The sequence below is a fragment of the Acartia tonsa genome, chromosome 14 (assembly GCF_053477335.1).
Source record: "Acartia tonsa isolate MP-2025a chromosome 14, ASM5347733v1, whole genome shotgun sequence".
In the NCBI taxonomy this organism is placed as follows: Eukaryota; Metazoa; Arthropoda; class Copepoda; order Calanoida; family Acartiidae; genus Acartia; species Acartia tonsa.
In genome coordinates this window covers 11,337,413-11,357,948 of record NC_137273.1, presented here as the reverse complement: position 1 = coordinate 11,357,948, position 20,536 = coordinate 11,337,413, and the positions used below count along the sequence as shown (strand labels likewise).

General features: G+C 34.8%; 1 protein-coding gene across 1 annotated transcript; it reads right to left on the bottom strand.

Annotated features, from left to right (window-relative positions):
* Nucleotides 1-7,987: 7,987 nt before the first annotated feature.
* On the bottom strand, nt 7,988-9,994 carry LOC145305767 (uncharacterized). Its single transcript, XM_080147560.1, has 2 exons — nt 9,436-9,994; nt 7,988-9,231 (listed from the first exon to the last, which is right to left on the bottom strand). The coding sequence occupies exons 1-2, from the start codon at nt 9,653-9,655 to the stop codon at nt 8,243-8,245; spliced, it is 1,209 nt and encodes a 402-aa protein (XP_080003686.1). The 5' UTR covers nt 9,656-9,994; the 3' UTR covers nt 7,988-8,242.
* Between the last annotated feature and the right edge of the window lie 10,542 nt (nt 9,995-20,536).

Here is a 20,536-nt window from a genome sequence, read left to right as displayed (position 1 = left end):
AAGTGAGGCAATGCTTTGATGCGTATTGTCTTGCTTGTTAAAGATTCAACAAGGATGACAGCGCTCATTTAAGCGAAGCTCTTAAACGGTAAGACAGACGAACATGAACTCTTGTAGAGTGTCAAACTGAATATGTAAAATATAAAAATAAAAGTTTTGACGTAAATTTAATGCAAAACTTCTTAAATACCTAAAAAATACTGTTTAAGGACATACTTACATTTTTAGGACTTGATTATAAAGATGCTTCGCTATTAAGTTATAATATTGTACCATTTTAAATATGAATCAGAACTCCAAAAATCAAATCAATCGGATTATTATATCACATAATTTTTTGTAAGAAAGGTAAAAAAATAACATCTTAAAAATGGACTTAAAACCATTCTGGTAAGTGTTAGTCTACTGGTATATTTCAAATAATGAGACGGGATAACAAAAATGCCCCCCCCCCCCTCCTCTTTTGATTAGAACGGAAGTCAGAGATGGGTTTTTAATAAATGCCGCGTTTTTTCGACAATTTTTTAGACATTGATTGATTGAACGAAGACGATGAGATTTCAACACAGAGTATACAACATAAGAATTTTAAATTTTAAAATTACTATTTTAGCCATTTGTATAATGTCTAATATAACTAAAATCCATTTTCGCTGCGTATTTATTAATGCATCTTTTTAGATCTGCAGACTGGCCAGCCAATTTTGAAAATAAAAAACGTACATAACGTACACAAAAAAAATACGTTACGTACATAAAAAAAAGTAAAAAACGTACATTCCTAATAAAAAGTTAAATAATTTCCTAGTTACCTATTATCAATACATTTAAGTCTACTAGCAGCTACCTGTAAAGGAGAACCATAGCGAACTGACAGACACAAGATATTCTAATACTCTATTTAAAAGAACTAGCGTCTACGCTCCTAAATGCCTCTAGGGGCACTTGAGGAGGGGAGAGTTGAATTAAATAAAAAAAAACATGGATTACAACATACATAAGTAGCGAAGAAAATTAACTTAAAATCAGTGAGCAATTAAAATTCATTTTTGGGGGGAGGAGGTAGTTTTTTTTCTAAAGTCAATTTCTCTTAGGAGGGTGGATGGTGATACTCTTCCCGAAAATAGTTATAAAACTTCCAAAAACCTATGAGAGGCTATCCTGTTAAGGAGAACCATATCAGTTCCGTGGTTATCGAGATTCTTTGGTTCAAACAAACAGACATCCTGTTATTATGTACAAAGTATATCCTATTATAAGGACCAGCGACTACGCCCTTAGAGGCCTCTAGAGGAACTTGATTAGGGGGGGGGGAGTTGAATTCAAAAATCCATTTTTTTATTTAAAAATAAAAAGTAAGAAACAAGCATGACAACATCCATAAGTAGTGAAGCTCAAAAGTTATGGATGGAAATCTGGGAACTATATAAACTATAGAGTAGTGTCGTAAAAAATAAGCATTTAACTTATTTAAATAAATCACAAAACCTTTTAAAAATATATAATAACGTGAAAATCTAGGAATAAATTCAGCCCCCTAACCAATAAGCAAATCTCAATGAAATTTAGTGGAAGTATTAAGAATGAAAACTAATACAATCCCTGAAAATTACAACCGTCTATCAGGAATATGAGTAGAGAAAATCACAAAAACCTATACATCTAGGAATCGATCTAGCACTGCAACAAAAAGACAAACCTTAAAGAAACTTTTTGAAAATATGTAGAATGTTAATTTATTTATTCCCTGAAAATTTCAGCTGTCTATCTTAAATAGAAGTCGAGAAAACCATGAAAAAAAGAAAATCTAGGAATAGATCTAGCACCCCAACCAAAAGTCAAATCTCAATTAAAATATGTAGAATGTGAACTTATTCAATCAAAAAACAGGAGCCGAGAAATTCACTTTTCTCCGATAGCATAACGGACTGACAAAGTGATTATAGAGTAGCTTCGCTAATATTTTTTTTAGTGAGGGAGGGGGGAGTAGACCACCCCCATTTCTGATTTTAATTTATAAACTATAGAGTAGTGTCGTAAAAAATAAGCATTTAACTTATTTAAATAAATCACAAAACCTTTTAAAAATATATAATAACGTGAAAATCTAGGAATAAATTCAGCCCCCTAACCAATAAGCCAATCTCAATGAAATTTAGTGGAAGTATTAAGAATGAAAACTAATACAATCCCTGAAAATTACAACCGTCTATCAGGAATATGAGTAGAGAAAATCACAAAAACCTATACATCTAGGAATCGATCTAGCACTGCAACAAAAAGACAAACCTTAAAGAAACTTTTTGAAAATATGTAGAATGTTAATTTATTTATTCCCTGAAAATTTCAGCTGTCTATCTTAAATAGAAGTCGAGAAAACCATGAAAAAAAGAAAATCTAGGAATAGATCTAGCACCCCAACCAAAAGTCAAATCTCAATTAAAATATGTAGAATGTGAACTTATTCAATCAAAAAACAGGAGCCGAGAAATTCACTTTTCTCCGATAGCATAACGGACTGACAAAGTGATTATAGAGTAGCTTCGCTAATAATTTTTTTAGTGAGGGAGGGGGGAGTAGACCACCCCCATTTCTGATTTTAATTTTAAAAAGAAAGAAAAAATAGGGGAAGGGTGGTGATTTTTTTCTAAGAGTAATTTCTCTTGGGAGGGTGGTTGTGCCCTCTCCCAGGACCTATGAGAAGCTACCCTGTAAAGGAGAACCATATCAGTTTAGCGGTTAGCGAGAACCTTTGGTACAAATAAACTGACAGAGAGACATACATCCTGTTATTACATACTAAGTATATTCTATTAAATAAAGTAGTAAGTTTTTTGTCTGATGCTTACGTTTTTCATAACTACTTCACACAGTTACCGAGATGGTTTTAGACTATTTTTCTATCATTTTGAATACAGGTTCAATTCAATTCAATTCAATTCAATTCAAATTTATTTACCGTAAGATCCGACAAACCCCTGATCTTGGACAATTATCCTCCATCAGGACAATAAATAATATATATATAATATATAGACAATGTAAAACAGATAATATTAAATAGTTATTACGATTTGGTTTATTTAGATACATTATCACAATGATTGCATTTATAAGTGATGGATTATTATTTATTTTCCATCTAATCATTATATTAAATTGACTACACTATTGATTTAAAGAAATAAATCATAATTACATAATGAATAATAATTGATAATAATGATTAATAAGCGGATAAATGCCCTGCCATGCGCTCAGGTGCAGTACGTAGCCCTTGAGGCTGGAGCGCGCACTGAATGACGGTAGTGCACTATTGCTGGCCGATGCGCTAGGCTAATTTGAAATGATTGGGCGCTGTTATTTCAATCAAAATATAATAAAATCCGCTATTGTGTTTCCATAGGTTCCCTATACCCCCAGCTTTCTCAGGCCCCCTCCGCCATTGGTTGTCTCCCACCGCCGTGACACGCCTCTAGATGCATCCTCAAAAAATAAGGTTAATACAATTAAAAGGTCCAAGGACCAAAAAATAACGTTATTGGTAGAAGGCACAATCATTTCACTGAACGAAAATTCCCAAAAAAAAACAACAAGAATAAGATAGGATTAGGATTAAGGTAGGATTAAAATTTGATTAAGATTTGCTTAAGATTTGCGAGGTTAAGAATTAAGAATTAAGAATTGCGAGGTTAAGAATTAAGTTTTCCGGAGACTAAATCATGATAGGATATTAAGATTAAAGTTAGTTAGGATTAATGTAAAGATAAAATAAGTACCTAGGATATTAAAATTGAGGTTTAGGATAAGTGTAAGGATAAGGATAAGATAAGTACCTAGAAGTTCAAGAAATTAAGATTTCCGAAGAACTTAATAATAAAGAATAAGAATTTTAAGAAGGTAGATAGGTACCTAAAAACTTAAATCTTCACGAAAATCTTTACAAAAACACTAAGAAGTTTTAAGAAGTTTTGAGGAGTTTTTATATGCCGGAAAGAAAGATTTGTTTAAAATTTGATATAAAAAATGCTTAAGAATGTTTAAAAAATTTTTTTAAAAATGCTAGTAAGAACATCTAAGGGCAACAAGAGGCTAGAGTAGGAGGTGAATTATGCGGCCGTGACCTCAACCCGTAAAATCCTGCGATCTTTCCTGGAAGCATAAAATAAAATAAATAATTTGTTAATTATGTTAATCTATGTAAAAAATATTAGAGATTATGTGAAAAAAGTGTTAAAGAATATTAATGCGTAAAAGGCAAAAATTTTTAGGTTTAATAATTAACTTCCAAAAAAGACCATGCACAGTGGATCAAACGGGACAAGATCTATCCGACCGAAAACCACTTCTCCATTCCGTACTGTCGCAATATTCGTTTCTCAATTTTCTTACCAGCAATCCTAAAAAAAACAATAAATAAATCAATTGATTAATCCATAAGCAAAGAAGAAAAAACAAGTAGACAAAGATGTATAAGTAAGCATATAATATCCCAGCATGGCATCCCCCCCCGAAGGATCATGAAATCAAGGATTGAATACAACAATAAAATTCTCATAGATATCACAACAAAACTTATTCAATTCTGTTCAACAAGTAGTTGAATGTTCGTTTTTTGAATAATTTAAAATCTTGAATTGATTTAAGTTCTTCTGGCAAAGAATTGAATACTAATGGGAATTGAATTAAAGGAAGTTTAAAGATGTAATTTTTTGTTGTGCTATCTACATTAAAATCGTCACGATTACGTGTGTTGTACCGGTGAAACTGGCGCCTGTACTGCCAAGTGTCATCAAAAATGTCAGGCTGTTGCCCGTTTAAGTATTTGTGCATAAAAAGCATGATATTATAATCACGAAGCTCCTGAAATGGCAAAATCCGGAGTTGCTTAAATAAAGGAGCACTGCTAGCAGTGCTTGAGCTATTTGTGATAATTCTAACACACTTTTTCTGTAGTTTCTTTATGACACTTGCCTGTCCGTCCGTCACACCGGTAAAAGAAATAATGCTGTACTCAATCAATGAGTGCACATAGCTGAAATACAGCAGTTTTAAGTGCTGCATGTCCAGAATGTGTTTCATGACCCTAAGGGAAAAGATAGCCCGCTGCAACCTTCTATGCAATTCTCCCCAGTGATGATTAAATTTCAATTTACAATCCAACCTAACCCCCAAATGCTTTGCCCACCTATCCTTCTCATTATCATTGTCCTCATCTATTCTCTCCAATTTGATAATTTTGCTCTGATCACTTTCACCTACATTATTTGTATTAATAAAAACAGGAAAATCTTTCAATAAATTAATTTCATTTTCTGGAATAATCTGTCTTGGTGTTTTAAATAAAATAATTTTTGTTTTCAAAGAATTTATAATTAGTCTATTGGCTGAATACCAATCGTTTGCCAGGGGCAAAACTCTATTAATCTCATGGATCAAGTTTGTGAAGTTTTCACTTTGTAGAAATAATAATGTGTCATCGCAAAACAAGTTATAAATGGCATCTCGGCAGCTGGCCTCGAGGTCGTTGATGAACACGAGGAACATCAACACCCCGAGGCAGCTGCCTTGGAGGATACCAATGAGGATGTCCTCTAAGCTGGAGGAGTATACCCCTCCAAAGAAAACTTTCTGCTTACGACCTGAGAAATAGCTGCGAAACCAGCTAAGAATGATTCCTCTTATTCCGTAGTGTTCCAACTTGGCCAATAAAATATCCCTGTCTACTAAATCGAAGGCTTTCTTGATATCCAAGAGCAGGATCCCGCATACTTGTTTATCAAGAAAAGCCTTCGCAACAAGGTTCATTAAGTTAAGGATATTGTGACTAGTATTGTATTTTCTACGAAAGCCGAACTGCCGTGAGCTGAAAAAGCTGCGCTCATCAAGAAAATCATAGACACAAGAATAGATGTGCCTCTCCAATGGCTTGGAGAAGCTTGATATCATGCTGACGCCTCTATAGGCGTCAACAATAGATATCGGACCATTCTTGTACACAAGGACCACCTTACTGATCTTCATAAGATCAGGGAAGGTCCCTGTGCTAATACTTAAGTTATATATGTGTCGCAGCGGGGCCGTAATCGGCCCCGCTGTACGACAAAGTAACTTCATGCTTATATCAAAGTAATCACGGCTGTCCTTCGGCTTAATGCTTGTTATTAATTCAAAAGTTTTTTGAAGACTTAAGGGGGCTATGAAAATATTATCCTCAATGCGTGGAGGAAGGTAGTCACGAAAATTCCGGTTTGTTACAGGAATGTCAGGGGTCAAGTTAGTACCAAGGTTGCTAAAAAAATGGTTAAACTGATTTGCAATTTCGTGCTTATCAGTTATACGCTGATCATTAATTTCTAAGTAGTCCATCTCCTTGGTATGTTTTTTAACCCCTAACACCTCCCTTAGCACGCCCCAGATTTTCTTGCCATCCTTCCCAGCGGCATTAATTTGATTTTGATAATAGATTTTCTTAGCCCGTCGGATACTACGGAAATATTCGTTACGATATGCATTGTACCGTCGGGTATTAAATTCAGAGGGATCATTTGTTTTTATCCTATAAAGGGTGTTTTTGAATTGTTTACAATTTAAAATGTGAGAATTAATGTAAGGTTCTTGAGGAACCTTACATTTATTGTTTCTGACTAATACCTTAGGACAATGCACATCGTATAACGATATATAAGTTTTCAGAAAAATTTCATAAGCTAAATCAACATTGTCCATGTTTGTAACCACAGACCAATCCGTATCATTTAAAGCATTGCAAAAATTGTCATAATTCTCATCAGACAATAAACGCTTTGTGAAATTTTTGTCCTTTTTTTGTTTTTTGAAAGTGTTTTCAAAAAAAACTGCAATGTTAAGAAAATGACCGGAGTAGTCCGTGGGTACCACCATGGACAATGCCAAATTTTGTACAAAGTTTTTACAGCAAATAAGATCCAAGAGACTATGACTATAATTATGTATGCGCGTGGAACGCAAAATGACGTTGACATACCCATAAATAACTAAATTGTCAATAAGCTGAGAAGCAGAGCTCCCTGACAGAACAGATTGGTATAAGTTTAAATTTATATCACCAGTTACAAATATGGGGCAAGCAAAATTATCCAAACGGTCGAATAAATCAAGCAATTTATCAAAAAACAATTGAACATTTTCCTCACCAGGTGTCCTATACAAATTTACTACTATCCCCTTGAAGTTGCTGTAACTTATCTTTAACACAAAACATTCAAAAATAGATTGTACAAAAATGTTAGGGAACAATTCCTCAACTTTAAATTTAGATTGTATGTAACAAGCCACCCCCCCCCCCCTTTCCTATTGGGCGGGGTTTAGAGTAAAGGTCGTAACCTTGAATCTGCAGGAGGTTAAGATTGCTATTATTGGTAAGCCAACTTTCTTGTATATTGATAACACACGGTTCCACACCATGTTGCTTATAGTTATTTAAAGAGGTACAAATTTCCAAAAAACAGTTATTTAGTGATCTAGCATTTAAATTAAAAATAGAGAAGGTAGGCCTATCCAACGACTTAATTTTATGAATGACTTGCTGCTCGTTAGCATAAAAACAATCTATATTAAGTTCTTCAGAGAATTCTGAAAATAAATCACCATAAATGTGGGAAGTTATATCATAATTGGGGTTTTCGTTCAGCTTATTAATTGTACTATCTACCTGATACACCGTATTTGTTTAAGAATACATCCAGCGCCGTCCCACAACCGATAAGATCCTCCCTCCAACATTGAGAGTCTGAGCGTCCCGTGTACTGGTCCCCTACTGAAACACAATTGAATAAGTACATGATAAAATAATGTTAGCGACATACCCATTAATTAAGAGTAACAGGTACCTACTAAAATACTATGATTATAAGATAGATTTGGCTTTGGTTATTAAATTGCATAATAAATATGACAAGTACTATTATTAGCCATGAATATATATAGATTTTTACACACAATTGGAACAAATGATAATTATATGTGCAATTTTAAATCTTATTAGACACACACAGTATTCTAAAAATTCTAAAAATTCCGAATATGACATTAAGGTTAGTAGAAGTGTTAGTAATTATTATCAAAAGTTGGAAATGAGGATAAAAACTACTGCTACTGATGACTGATGGAAACTTAGAAAAATAGACTTAGCACTTAGGTGCAATAATATCTGATTAAAGGACAAGCTTCATATAAATATGATAAAAAACTATACTGTCCTTCATTTTGGAGGGGCTGTAGATGGGTTGGCTGTGTTTGTCGCCGCCGCTGCTGCTGCTGCTCTCGTGCCGGCCGCCACTGTCGCCGCTCTTGCAGCTGATGCTGCTGTTGCTGCTACTGGGCTGTCGCTGGCAATCTCGGCAGGGGCAGAAGGTGAGGGTAATGCTGGAAAAGCGTTGGCTCCAGTTGCCGCGCCGCCAAAAGACGGGACACCCCCAACCTCCTGTAAGCCCTGACAGACACTGATCCCTGGATCCACACCGCCGTCCAATATGGCGGGCTGCTTCTTGGCATGCTGGTCAGCTACCTGAATCAGTTCTTTAAGATTAACATTAAGGCCTTCAAATAACTTTATGTTGGGGACATTGGCCTGATAGGCCTCAAGAACAATCGACTTTGTTGTAAGCAGGTCATTGATGTCAGGTAGGGGTTCTAGGAGCCCTGACAAGGTAGGGCTAAATGGGTTGTTTATCTTTACCCATTTGCCATTATATCCCACGGGCATGAAGGATACCCCTGCGCTGGTTGTCTTACATTTGTGGGCGATTTTGGCAGTGTGCAGGAAGCTCATCACCTGCCTGTTCATATCAGCCAGGTCATGACTGATTCTCAATTTGACCTTAGGGTCAAACTTACATGTTTGGGCTGAATTTGCCCAAAGATTACGGTCGGCCGATTTTTTTTGTAGATTAGCCACGTGCTCACGTTTGTTTAACATAAACAAAAAAAGCACTCTTCTGGAGTGAAAACGGAAAATCATGGGGGGAACTGCTCCCTTCTTGCCAGGCGCCAATTGATGGGCGTATTCAATGCAAGAATAAAAATTCGTGTTGAATTTAACAGAATCACCTGAGTCAATCCTGGCCTGTAGAACCGGTTCTACGATGTCTTGAAATACCTCTGTGACATCTGGAGTGTGTTCACGCCAGGTGGGTTGATATCCATACACCCTCAGTGCCCAACTCCGCTGTCTCTGTTCGCGCCGAACCGCTGAAACAAGATGGTGATAAGTTAAATACCTATCACATTCCCTATCCTCTGTCCGTAGCTTTAAAAGAAGGTCTATCTGTTTTTCAAGGCCTTTAATTTTTAAGCCAGTCGCTTCGTCAGTAGTGATGTTCGGGTCATCAAGTCGAGCCCTAATGTCATTAATGTCGGTCTGGTATTTCCCTTGTATAGCCTCAATTCTCTTACCTATTGCCTCTAACTTGAGGTTCACACCGTTGAAGCTCTGCGCCGATTGGTCCGTGTATTCCTTAATCTTCAGGGCTACGGAGCCGTCGATTATCGATTTCATCTTAATCCATGCATCAGGACTAAGGTTCACGCCATCACATGCGTCGGTATCGGCGTCGCTTGCGGCTATAACCGCCTTAAGCTTGGAGCCTTTACCACCACGAGTTGAGTTGCTCATCGCACAGAGTACAAAAATAGACTAAGAGAATATATAGAGGTATACGGACGAGGGATTAACCTGACCAATGACAAGAGGGCGAATCCAGATTGTAACCAATGAGGGAGCTCCAACCAGTCCGGGGCAGCCAATCACAGGAGTCCACAAAATCTCCCAACCAATGACAGGACACCAGCCCAGAATAGTGTGTGTGTGTGTGTGTGTAAGGTAGCGTAGGTTCTCCTCCACTAGAATTGATGTACAAAAGGGGGGAGGAGAAGGGGTGGAAGCAATACTCTTAAAAAAGGGGGTAGAATGCTAGCACAGCAGATCTACATAAGAGATGTGTATCGCTTGAATGACGCTTGAAGGGATATAGAAGGACAGAGAAAATAGCCTACAACCTCACAAAGATCATGTCGGTTCAGCAGTTAGCGAGATTCTTCGTTACAGAAAAAAAGGATTTATAGGATAAACATATAATAGGATATAGGGTTATTTTGTCTATTGCTAAAGATCTCAGAAAATACTAGTCTTTAATACAAAGTAAATCAATGCCTGTCTGTCGAAATCTTAAGATCTTGGTAACCGCTGAACAGATAGGGTTGTAATCTTCAGGGAATAACAATATAACATCAATGGTTTTAATGGTAAAACTGAAGAACTACTGAACCTAATGGAAGTTGATAAAATCCTTGTAGCAGCCATACAGGAAACAAAATTAACATCTAAATCTAAACCTAAAAAAACTCCAAACTATACGTTTATCCGAAAAGACAGAATCGGAAAACAGGGAGGAGGACTTGCCTTCCTTGTGCACAACAGCATCATATTCCAGCTTGAAAAGACACCTCAAGCTCTGACTGATGATAAACACATTGAGAGTCTAACCATCACTATCCCCTGTAAAGGGAATAATCTTAAAATTCGGAATGTTTATATTCCACCTGTAGGTAGCTGTGAAGAAAACTACAGCCCTGCAATAGATCACCTCTTTGATGATCTTAATGATACATCAATGATTCTTGGTGACTTCAATGCACACCACCCAGCTTGGTTCTCTGAAGCCAATGAAGACGCCAGAGGTAGGCTGATAAATGATGCCATAAATAACAACAATTTTGGCATCCTTAATGAGGATTCCCCCACCAGAGTTATGAATCTCACTAAAACATCTCCAGATATAAGCATTGTTTCATCTGGCTTATTACCATCATCTGACTGGAAAGTTGAGAAAAAACTTGGATCTGACCACCTTCCAATTGTTGTATCTCTGGCAGCTGATGTTAGAAAACAGAAAGCTGAAAATAGAACTTTCATAAACTTTGAAAAGGCTAACTGGGAGAAGTTCACTGACATGACTGAAAAAGAATTTACTAAAGCCACACCAGTTACCAATGTTTACAGTAGTGAAAAATTCTTCAGGAAAACAATATTAAAGGCAGCCAAAAATTCCATCCTCTGTGGTAGGATACCCAAGATCTATAATGCTATACCTACCGAAACAGCTGCTCTTATTGACGAAAGAGATAGATTAAGAGAAGAAGATATAAACAATAACTCAAATCACAACTCTAATAGAATTCAAGAGCTTAATCAAGACATCAATAAAAAGATTAGGCAACACAAACTTGATAAATGGAAACAACATTTAGAGAAATGTGATAAAGGATCAAAGAAACTGTGGAAGACAATCAAAAACCTTAATTGCCCCCAGAAACAACCCACGAACCAAGGTATCAGTTTCAATGGAAAAACATACAATGATCCAAAAGTTATTGCAAATAAACTTAATCAACAATACACACCTGGGAATCCATCTAAACCTGTACAAGAAACACGTAGAATAGGCAGAAATCTGAAAAAGAAAACATCAGATCCAGATATAATATTTACACCTGCCGAAACTCGAGAAGCTGTTAGAAAATCTAAAAATTCTAAAGCTTTGGGACCTGACGGAATCTCACCAGTAATGCTTAAAAATCTTGGCCCTAAAGGTATTGAATTTCTTACCAACATCTACAATTTCAGTGTTAACAACTCCATGATACCATCAATATGGAAAACAGGAAGAATAATACCTTTACTGAAACCTGGGAAACCACCAGAGGAAGGAACCAGCCTCCAGCCAGTTTCACTACTTTGCCCACCAGCCAAGACCCTTGAAACCTTGCTCCTACCTTACATAAATGAGGCAATCCCTCTTGCAGACCATCAGCATGGATTTAGAAAAGGTAGATCTACTATAACAGCATTACATACTATCTCAGAGCACATTACTACTGGTTTAAACGTGAAGAAACCTGTCAACAGAACAGTGTCTGTTGCCATAGACTTGTCTAAAGCATTTGACACTGTTGACCATGGCCAGCTGCTGAAAGACATCTATGAACTGCAGCTAAATGAACACATCAAGAGGTTTCTTAACGCATACCTAAATGGAAGACAAACATATGTTGAATTCCGAGGCTCAAGATCTAAATTTCGCCAGATGAATCAAGGTGTACCACAAGGAGGAGTTTTGTCACCTGTACTTTTTAATCTCTATATGTCCAAGATGCCTCTACCACCATCAAACATCAAATTAGTGACATATGCAGATGACTCGAACATTTTAGGCTCAGGAACAAAGATTGACCCAATTTGCAGTGATATTAATGCTTACCTGAACACCCTTGACGAGTGGTTCAAAAGCAGAAATCTCTTTATATCACCATCAAAATCTACTGCAACTGTATTTACAACAGCAACAAATGAGGTAAACGAAGAATTACCCATTCAAATTGGCGATGAACCAGTTCCTACTGTTAGGAAGCCAAAATTTCTTGGTATAACCTTTGATAACCTTCATAATTTCCGTCAACATACATCTGACTTACGTAATAAACTGAATACCAAGAACAATGTTCTGAAAGCTCTTACAGGTACAGACTGGGGGAAAGAAAAAGAAACAATTCTTTCAACATACAAGGCAATTGGACAGTCACTGATCAATTATGGCTGTCCAATCTGGACTCCAGCAATATCAAATAGTGCCTGGGATCAACTGCAGGTTGCCCAGAACACAGCTCTGAGAACAGCTCTTGGCTGCCATCTTATGACCAAGGAAGACCACCTACATGAAGAGTCCAAAATCATGCCTGTACGCGATCATTGTGAAATGCTTGCTAAACAATATCTTTTAGCTACACAAGTTGGAAACCATCCTTCTCCAGTAAACTTGTCATCTCCTCCACCACCCAGGCTTATGAAAAGAACACTAAAGACCAAATTTGGCAAGGAGATCAAGAACATGACCAAAGGGAGAAAAATTAACTCAGTAAAGTATAAAGCAGACCTGAAAAAGATACATACTTCATCTGTTAAGAAAACCATCAAAAACAGAAAAGTAAATCAGGTCCTGAATGCTAAACCACCAGAAGTCAATGAATCTGAAAAAACACTCCCAAAACGAGCAAGATCCACCCTAGCTCAGCTCAGGTCAAGTTACAGTTGTAAACTCAACAGCTACCTATCCAGAATAGATCCCAATATAGAAGACAAATGCCCAGATTGTGGGGGTTCCCCACATACTACACAACATTTGTTCTCATGTCCAGCGAAACCAACAAGCTTGACAGTAAAATCACTATGGACTGAACCGGTTGAAGCAGCCAGATTCTTGGACCTAACCGAGAATCTACCCTCAGATGACAATGGATAGTTGGAACGGGCTACTACTACTACTACTACTACATCTTCAGGGAATATATCTACTGGTCCTGTGGTAGTATTAGGCTATTTTCTTAGAGTGTGGGAAACCCACCCCCCAAAAAAAATCAACCACCCCTCAATTTATTTTTGTAAACTAATGCAAATCAGCGGGGTGGGGGAACCCCCACCACACCCTGGGGCGAAGCCTAAATGAAAAAAATAATCACAATCTTTTTTTATATTTTTTTTGACAAATTTCCAACAAACGATTCTATAAAAGAGGGGACGAAGCCTCTAGAGGCTAGGGGCAAAGCCTCTAATCCTAGTAGAAAGTAAAAAGCTTTAAAGGACGCCTGCAAGAAATAACACGCTTTAACTGCTGAAAGACTGCCACAAGAAGACCCAATACCCCAAATTATAAGCCTTCAGCTTCAATAACAAAAAAGTTCTAGGCATTTCAAAATAGCATTTTATGTACAATGGAATTTTTGAAAGATTTCCAATGCTCATAAAAGAAAAAACAATATTAAATTACATTGCCTAGACATAAAATTATAACCTTATCTTTGTCAGAAACTCAGATTGCCTGTAACTGATTACATTTTTACAATAAAAACACCACATTTCATAGTCAAAATCTATGAAAAAAATTCGATTTAAATTGCATTTTTAAACGAAAATCATAGCGGAAACAAAGGGGTAAACTAATAAAAGCTTAGCTGTGATTGGTTGTTAAGCTGATTCAGCCTTCTGATTGGCTACAGTACATTCGGTACAACGCAAGTAAAACTTAATTTTTTAAAATGATTTTGACTATAAAAAAAGGTATTTTTATTGTAAAAATATAATTAGTTACTGGAAACCTAAATTTATGACAAAAATAAGCTTATAATTTTGTTTCTAGGCCACGTAGTTTAATTTTAAAGTTTTCAACATGAGCATTGCAATTCTTTCAAAATTTCCATTGTACATAAAATGTCATTTTAAAATGCCTAGAACTTTTTTGTTATAGAAGCTGAAGGCTTCAAATTTGGGGTATTTGGTCTACTTGTGGCAGTCTTTCAGCAGTTAAAGCGTGGTATTTCTTGCAGGATTCCTTTAAGTGTCCCTCCCCCAAAGAAAATAGCAAAAAAACATCACAGGACTATTAGGTATATTCCATGAAGAGTAGAGCCCAATAGGTTCAGTGGTTACTGAGATATTAAGCTTCTGATATACAGACGGACAAGCAGACGGACAGACATCATTCTATTTTGTATTATAGATAATATACTATTTTTGTAATACTTTTTGTACAAATACATATACAAATACTTTTATACTTATATTTGATTCTTATTCTTTAAAAACTGAAGATACCAAAAAATAAGACTTCTTACTCCTAAACTGAGCACCATATGATATCTCGGAAAATTTACCCAAGTATATACCTAAAGAATTTGAAAAAAATTATCGTAAAATCTATTAAAGGGGTAGTTGCATGAAATGCATTTAAACTTGAATTTAGTCAACTGCATATCTCTTTCTGTTCAATAGTTTAAACTAAATCTATAGGACATATATTTCAAATCCATAAATTTAAACTGTAAGTTCTAATAACATATATGCATAATTTACTTACATATTTTTGTTCTATGAAAATTGAAGATATTGAATTTGTTTGATATAATACACCTATTGTTTTTTTTGCAAAAATTTTCGTACAAAACATACAAATTACTTTTCTGCTAATATTTGATTCTTATTATTTAAAAAAAAACGTAAAACGTACACAAATACAAATTTCAAAATATGTTACGTACACATATCAAAATAACGTCCAGAACGTACACAGATTCGATGCGTAACGTACAAAACGTACACTCTGGCCAGTCTGGATCTGTATTAGACATTATACAAATGGCCAAAATAATAATTTTAAAATTTTGAATACTTAAATTGTATACTCTGTTAAAAATCTTATTCCATCTTGAAGACCAATGCCCCGTACAATTTTAACAGAGTATATAACTTGAGAATTCAAAATTTTAAATTATTATTTTAGCCATTTGTATAATGTCTAACACAGCTCTAAAAAGATGCATTAATAAATATGCAGCGAAAATGGATTTAAAGGAGGATGTGCTTAAGGACCATTTGGGCAGGGGGGGGGGGGTTTACTCGAGAACCCTTAGAGCTAGAGGGAGCTAATTTTGGATTTAAAGGGCGAATATAGGTTTGATATAATATGAGCTTATTTCAAAGGTGCCATTATATAGATTATAAATAACTTAAGGATATTGACATATCTAATTGTATAAGTCTGTTTATAGCTTAAAACCTTTCTAACTCAAGATAATATTATGTAATAAGTGTGGTTCCCTAAGAACTCAATTACCCTAGCATCACACAAGGCTTCGTACCAAGGTTGAATTAAAAAGCTTTCGTTAAAGGATAGTCGTAATAACGTGGAAACCAATTAATCAGGGGTAAATATACCCATCTTCTACCTTAATACAAATTATACAAAGTAAAATATTTAAAAGTTTAAAAAAACATCAAATAATGTAAAAAGTAAAAAAAAAATAATTGATAAAATTTTCTTGGAGGAAGAATGATTTCAAATCCCTGTTTTTTTAAGGTTCGTGTGTGTGTGTGTTAAAATTGCGTACATCAGGGTTTTTATATTTTCCAGAATTAACCAATGATCTTTGTACAGAAAATAAACTTTAAGACGTATTATTTACCCTAGTCAAAACTATACAAGCACTTTTACGCAAATTATTTCTACGCTTTTTAAAAATTGAATTAAAGAGTATATAATCTAAAATAATAAACATTTAAATTATCATTTAAGATGCGTGCCATTGTAATAGTCAATCAAACTTAAGCAAAATAATCAAAAAAAAGTCTTGTAAAGGGCTAAAATAAACCGTTTTCGTCAATCTCATTTATCATATGTTCAATTGAAACAGAAAATTGCAAAATCTACTTAAGGATTTTTTTGAATTTTTAAATTTGGCATAGATATTCTAAAAGTATGAAATGGCACCTTTCATATAAGCTCATATCATATCGAACCTATATTCGCCCTTTAAGCTTCTATGGGGCCAAAGTTACTTTTAAAATTATCGTCGACCCCCCACCCCCAAAATTTTTTTTTTTTGGGGGGGGGGTAAAAATTTTTTTTTATTGCATTTCTCGCCGAATTAGGCAATTTGGAATCATTTGAGACTATGTTATTTTTTTCAAAAATTTTTCGCCTTACAAGCAACCCTTCAAATTCTCGTTTATGAAGGTATATCTTAAATACAGTATGCTACTCTCTTAGTTTTAAAGATAATTGGATGAAATCTTTTTGATTGTGTCACTAATTACCCCAAAATTTGGTATCTTTAAAAAAAACGGCGACGGGACCGCCGCTCCCGCCGTCCGCCGCCGTTTTCAGCCCCCCCCCAAAAAAATTTTTTTTGGGGGGGGGGTAAAAATTTTTTTTTATTGCATTTCTCGCCGAATTATGCAGTTTGGAATCATTTGAGACCATGTTATTTTTTCAAAAATTTTTCCCCTAACAAGCAACTTAGTCATTTTTTTCAAATTCTCGTTTATGAAGGTATATCTTAAATACAGTATGCTACTCTCTTAGTTTTAGAGATAATTGGATAATTGTGGAGCACAAAAACCCCCCAAACGCTAAAAATATGAGTTCTGAGCTTATTTTTAAAGATATCAACCTGATTTTTTAAAATAATACTTTGTTAACATAACTGAATCAACGAACCATTACAGATTTCATTTTAGGACTTTCCTTCTAGGGGCTTGTGGAGCAAAAGACCCCCAAAAACTAAAAATATGCGTTCTGAGCTTATTTTTAAAGATATCAACCTGATTTTTTAAAAATAATACTTTTTTAACATAACTGAATCAACGAACCATTACAGTTTTCATTTTGGGACTTTCCTTCCAGGGGCTTGTGGAGCAAAACACCCCAAAAACACTAAAAATATGCGTTCTGAGCTTATTTTTAAAGATACCAACCTGATTTTTTTTTTAAATAATACTTTTTTAACATAACTGAATCAACAAACCATTACAGATTTCATATTGGGACTTTCCTTCTAGTGGCGTGTGGAGCAAAAGACCCCCAAAAACACTAAGAATATGGGTTCTGATCTTATTTTTAAAGATATCAACCTGATTTTTTTTATGGAAACTTTTTTAACATAGCCGAACTAAGGAACCATTACAGATTTAATTTTAGGACTTTCCCTCTAAGGGCTTGTGAAGCAAAAGACCCCCAAAAACACTAAAAATATGAGTTCTGAGCTTATTTTAAAGATATCAACCTGATTTTTTTAGGGAAACTTTTAACATAACCAAACTAGGGAACCATTGCATATTTCATTTTGGGACTTTCCTTCTAGGGGCTTTTGGAGCAAAAGAACCACAAAACACTAAAAATATTAGTTCTGAGCTTATTTTTAAAGACATCAACCTGATTTTTTAAAATAATACTTCTTTAACATAACCAAACTAAGAAACCATTACAGATTTAATTTTTGGACTTTCCTTCTAGGGTCTACTGGAGCAAAAGACCCCCAAAACACTAAAAATATTGGGACTTTCCTTCTAGGGGCTTGTGGAGCAAAAGAACCACAAAACACTAAAAATATTAGTTCTGACCTTATGTTTAAAGATATTAACCTGATTTTTTTAAGAACACTTTTTTTAACATAACCGAACTTGGTAACTTTTACAGATTTCATTTAGGGACTATCCTTCTAGAAGCTAGTGAGGCAAAAGACCGCCAAAAAGTATTAAGTTAAAAAAGTATTATTTTTAAAAAATCAGGTTGATATATTTAAAAATAAGCTCAGAACTCATACTTTCAGTGTTTTTGGGGGTCTTTTGCTCCACAAATCACAAGAATAGTCCCAAAATGAAAACTGTAATAGTTCGTTGATTCAGTTATTTTAAAAAAGTATTATTTAAAAAAAATCAGGTTGATATCTTTAAAAATAAGCTCAGAACTCATATTTTTAGCGTTTGGGGGGTTTTTGTGCTCCACAAGCCCTAAGAAGGTAAGTCCCAAAATGAAATCTGTAATGGCTCGTTGATTCAGTTATGTTAAAAAAGTATTATTTTAAAAAAATCAGGTTGATATCTTTAAAAATAAGCTCAGAACTCATATTTTTAGCGTTTGGGGGGTTTTTGTGCTCCACAAGCCCCAAGAAGGAAAGTGCCGAAATTCAATTTTCAAAGTTTTATGTGTACATCCAGTCATATAAGAGAGCCTACAAAAAGAATTAGGTTGATAACTATAAAAATAAGCCCACACGGCCCTCCCAAACTTTTATACTGAATTTCATTTCCTATAACTGTACAAACTTCCCCCCCCCCTATAACAGTCCCCACAAGCTTATATTATTGCTTTCTTATTTGTTGGATTATTATCACTTTGGAAACATAAGTAAATTTTGATTGGTTGTTTCATTAAGTTGATTGTTAACACGTTTCAACCACTAATTTTAATTTATAGAACGGGTAATTTGTGTATCATTATTGGGGATGTAAATAAATATATCGGCTATTATCTTATCCATTAAGATCCCTGCATAAAAGCAACCTAAATTGGCAAAAATATTCTCCTGTCAATTTATCCACATATACTATAATATCCATTATTACAGTGGATTATGAATTATAGATAGACTGAATTTGAGTTGCCGATTGTGTACATAGTTTCCTCATGCTATCTCAATAAAAAAGCTTCAAACTTCCCCAAAAAAAGTCAAAATTTGAAAAATAAAAATTTCAATTTTTTAGGAATTTTGGAGCTTTTAAATAAAGTTAGTAGTAAATATTGAGATAGCATGAGGAAACTATGTACACAAATTGGCAACTCAAATTCAGTTGACCGAATTATAATGTGTCAAGTTGTCATTGGTTAATGAAAGCAAATCTGTTCTATATATGATATGATCTAGAAACTTACTCACTAAATCAGACAATAGGAACAAGGGGGGGGGGGGGAAGTTTGTACAGTTATAGGAAATGAAATTCAGTATAAAAGTTTGGGAGGGCCGTGTGGGCTTGTTTTTATAGTTATCAACCTAATTCTTTTTGTAGGCTCTCTTATATGACTGGATGTACACATAAAACTTTGAAAATTGAATTTCGGCACTTTCCTTCTTGGGGCTTTTGGAGCACAAAAACCCCCCAAATGCTAAAAATATGAGTTCTGAGCTTATTTTTTAAGATATCAACCCGATTTTTTAAAAATAATACTCTTTTAACATAACTGAATCAACAAACCATTACAGATTTCATTTTGGGACTTTCCTTCTTAGGGCTTGTGGAGCACAAAAACCCCCAAACACTAAAAATATGAGTTCTGAGCTTATTATTAAAGATATCAACCTGGTTTTTTTAAATAATACTTATTTAACTTAACTGAATCAACGAACCATTACAGATTTCATTTTGGGACTTTCCTTCTTGAGGCTTGTGGAGCACAAAAACCCCCCTAACACTAAAAATATGAGTTCTGAGCTTATTTTTAAAGATATCAACCTGATTTTTTTTTAAATAATACTTTTTTAACATAACTGAATCAACGAACCATTACAGATTTCATATTGGGACTTTCCTTCTAGGAGCTTGTGGAGCAAAAGATCCCCCCAAAACACTAAAAATGTGAGTTCTAAGCTTATTTTAAAAGATATCAACCTGATTTTTTTAAATAATACTTTTTTAACATAACCGAATCAACGAACCATTACAGATTTTATTTGGAACTTTCCTTCTAGGGGCTTGTGTAGCAAAAGACCCCCAAACACTAAAAATAAGAGATCTAAGCTTATTTTTAAAGATATCAACCTGATTTTTTCAATAATAATTTTTTAACATAACCGAATCAACAAACCATTACAGATTTCATTTTGGGACTTTCCTTCTAGGGGCTTGTGGAGCAAACGACCCTTAAACCACTAAAAATATGAGTTCTGAGCTAATTTTAAAGATGTCAACCTGATTTTTTTTAAAGAAAACTTTCTTAACATACCTGAATTAAGGAACCATTACAGATTTCATTTTGGACTTTCCTTTAAGGGTCTAGTGGAGCAAAAGACCCCCAAAAACACTAAAAATATGAGTTTTGAGCTTATTTTTAAAGATATCAACCTGATTTTTTTTAAATAATACTTTTTTAACATAACCGAATCAACGAAC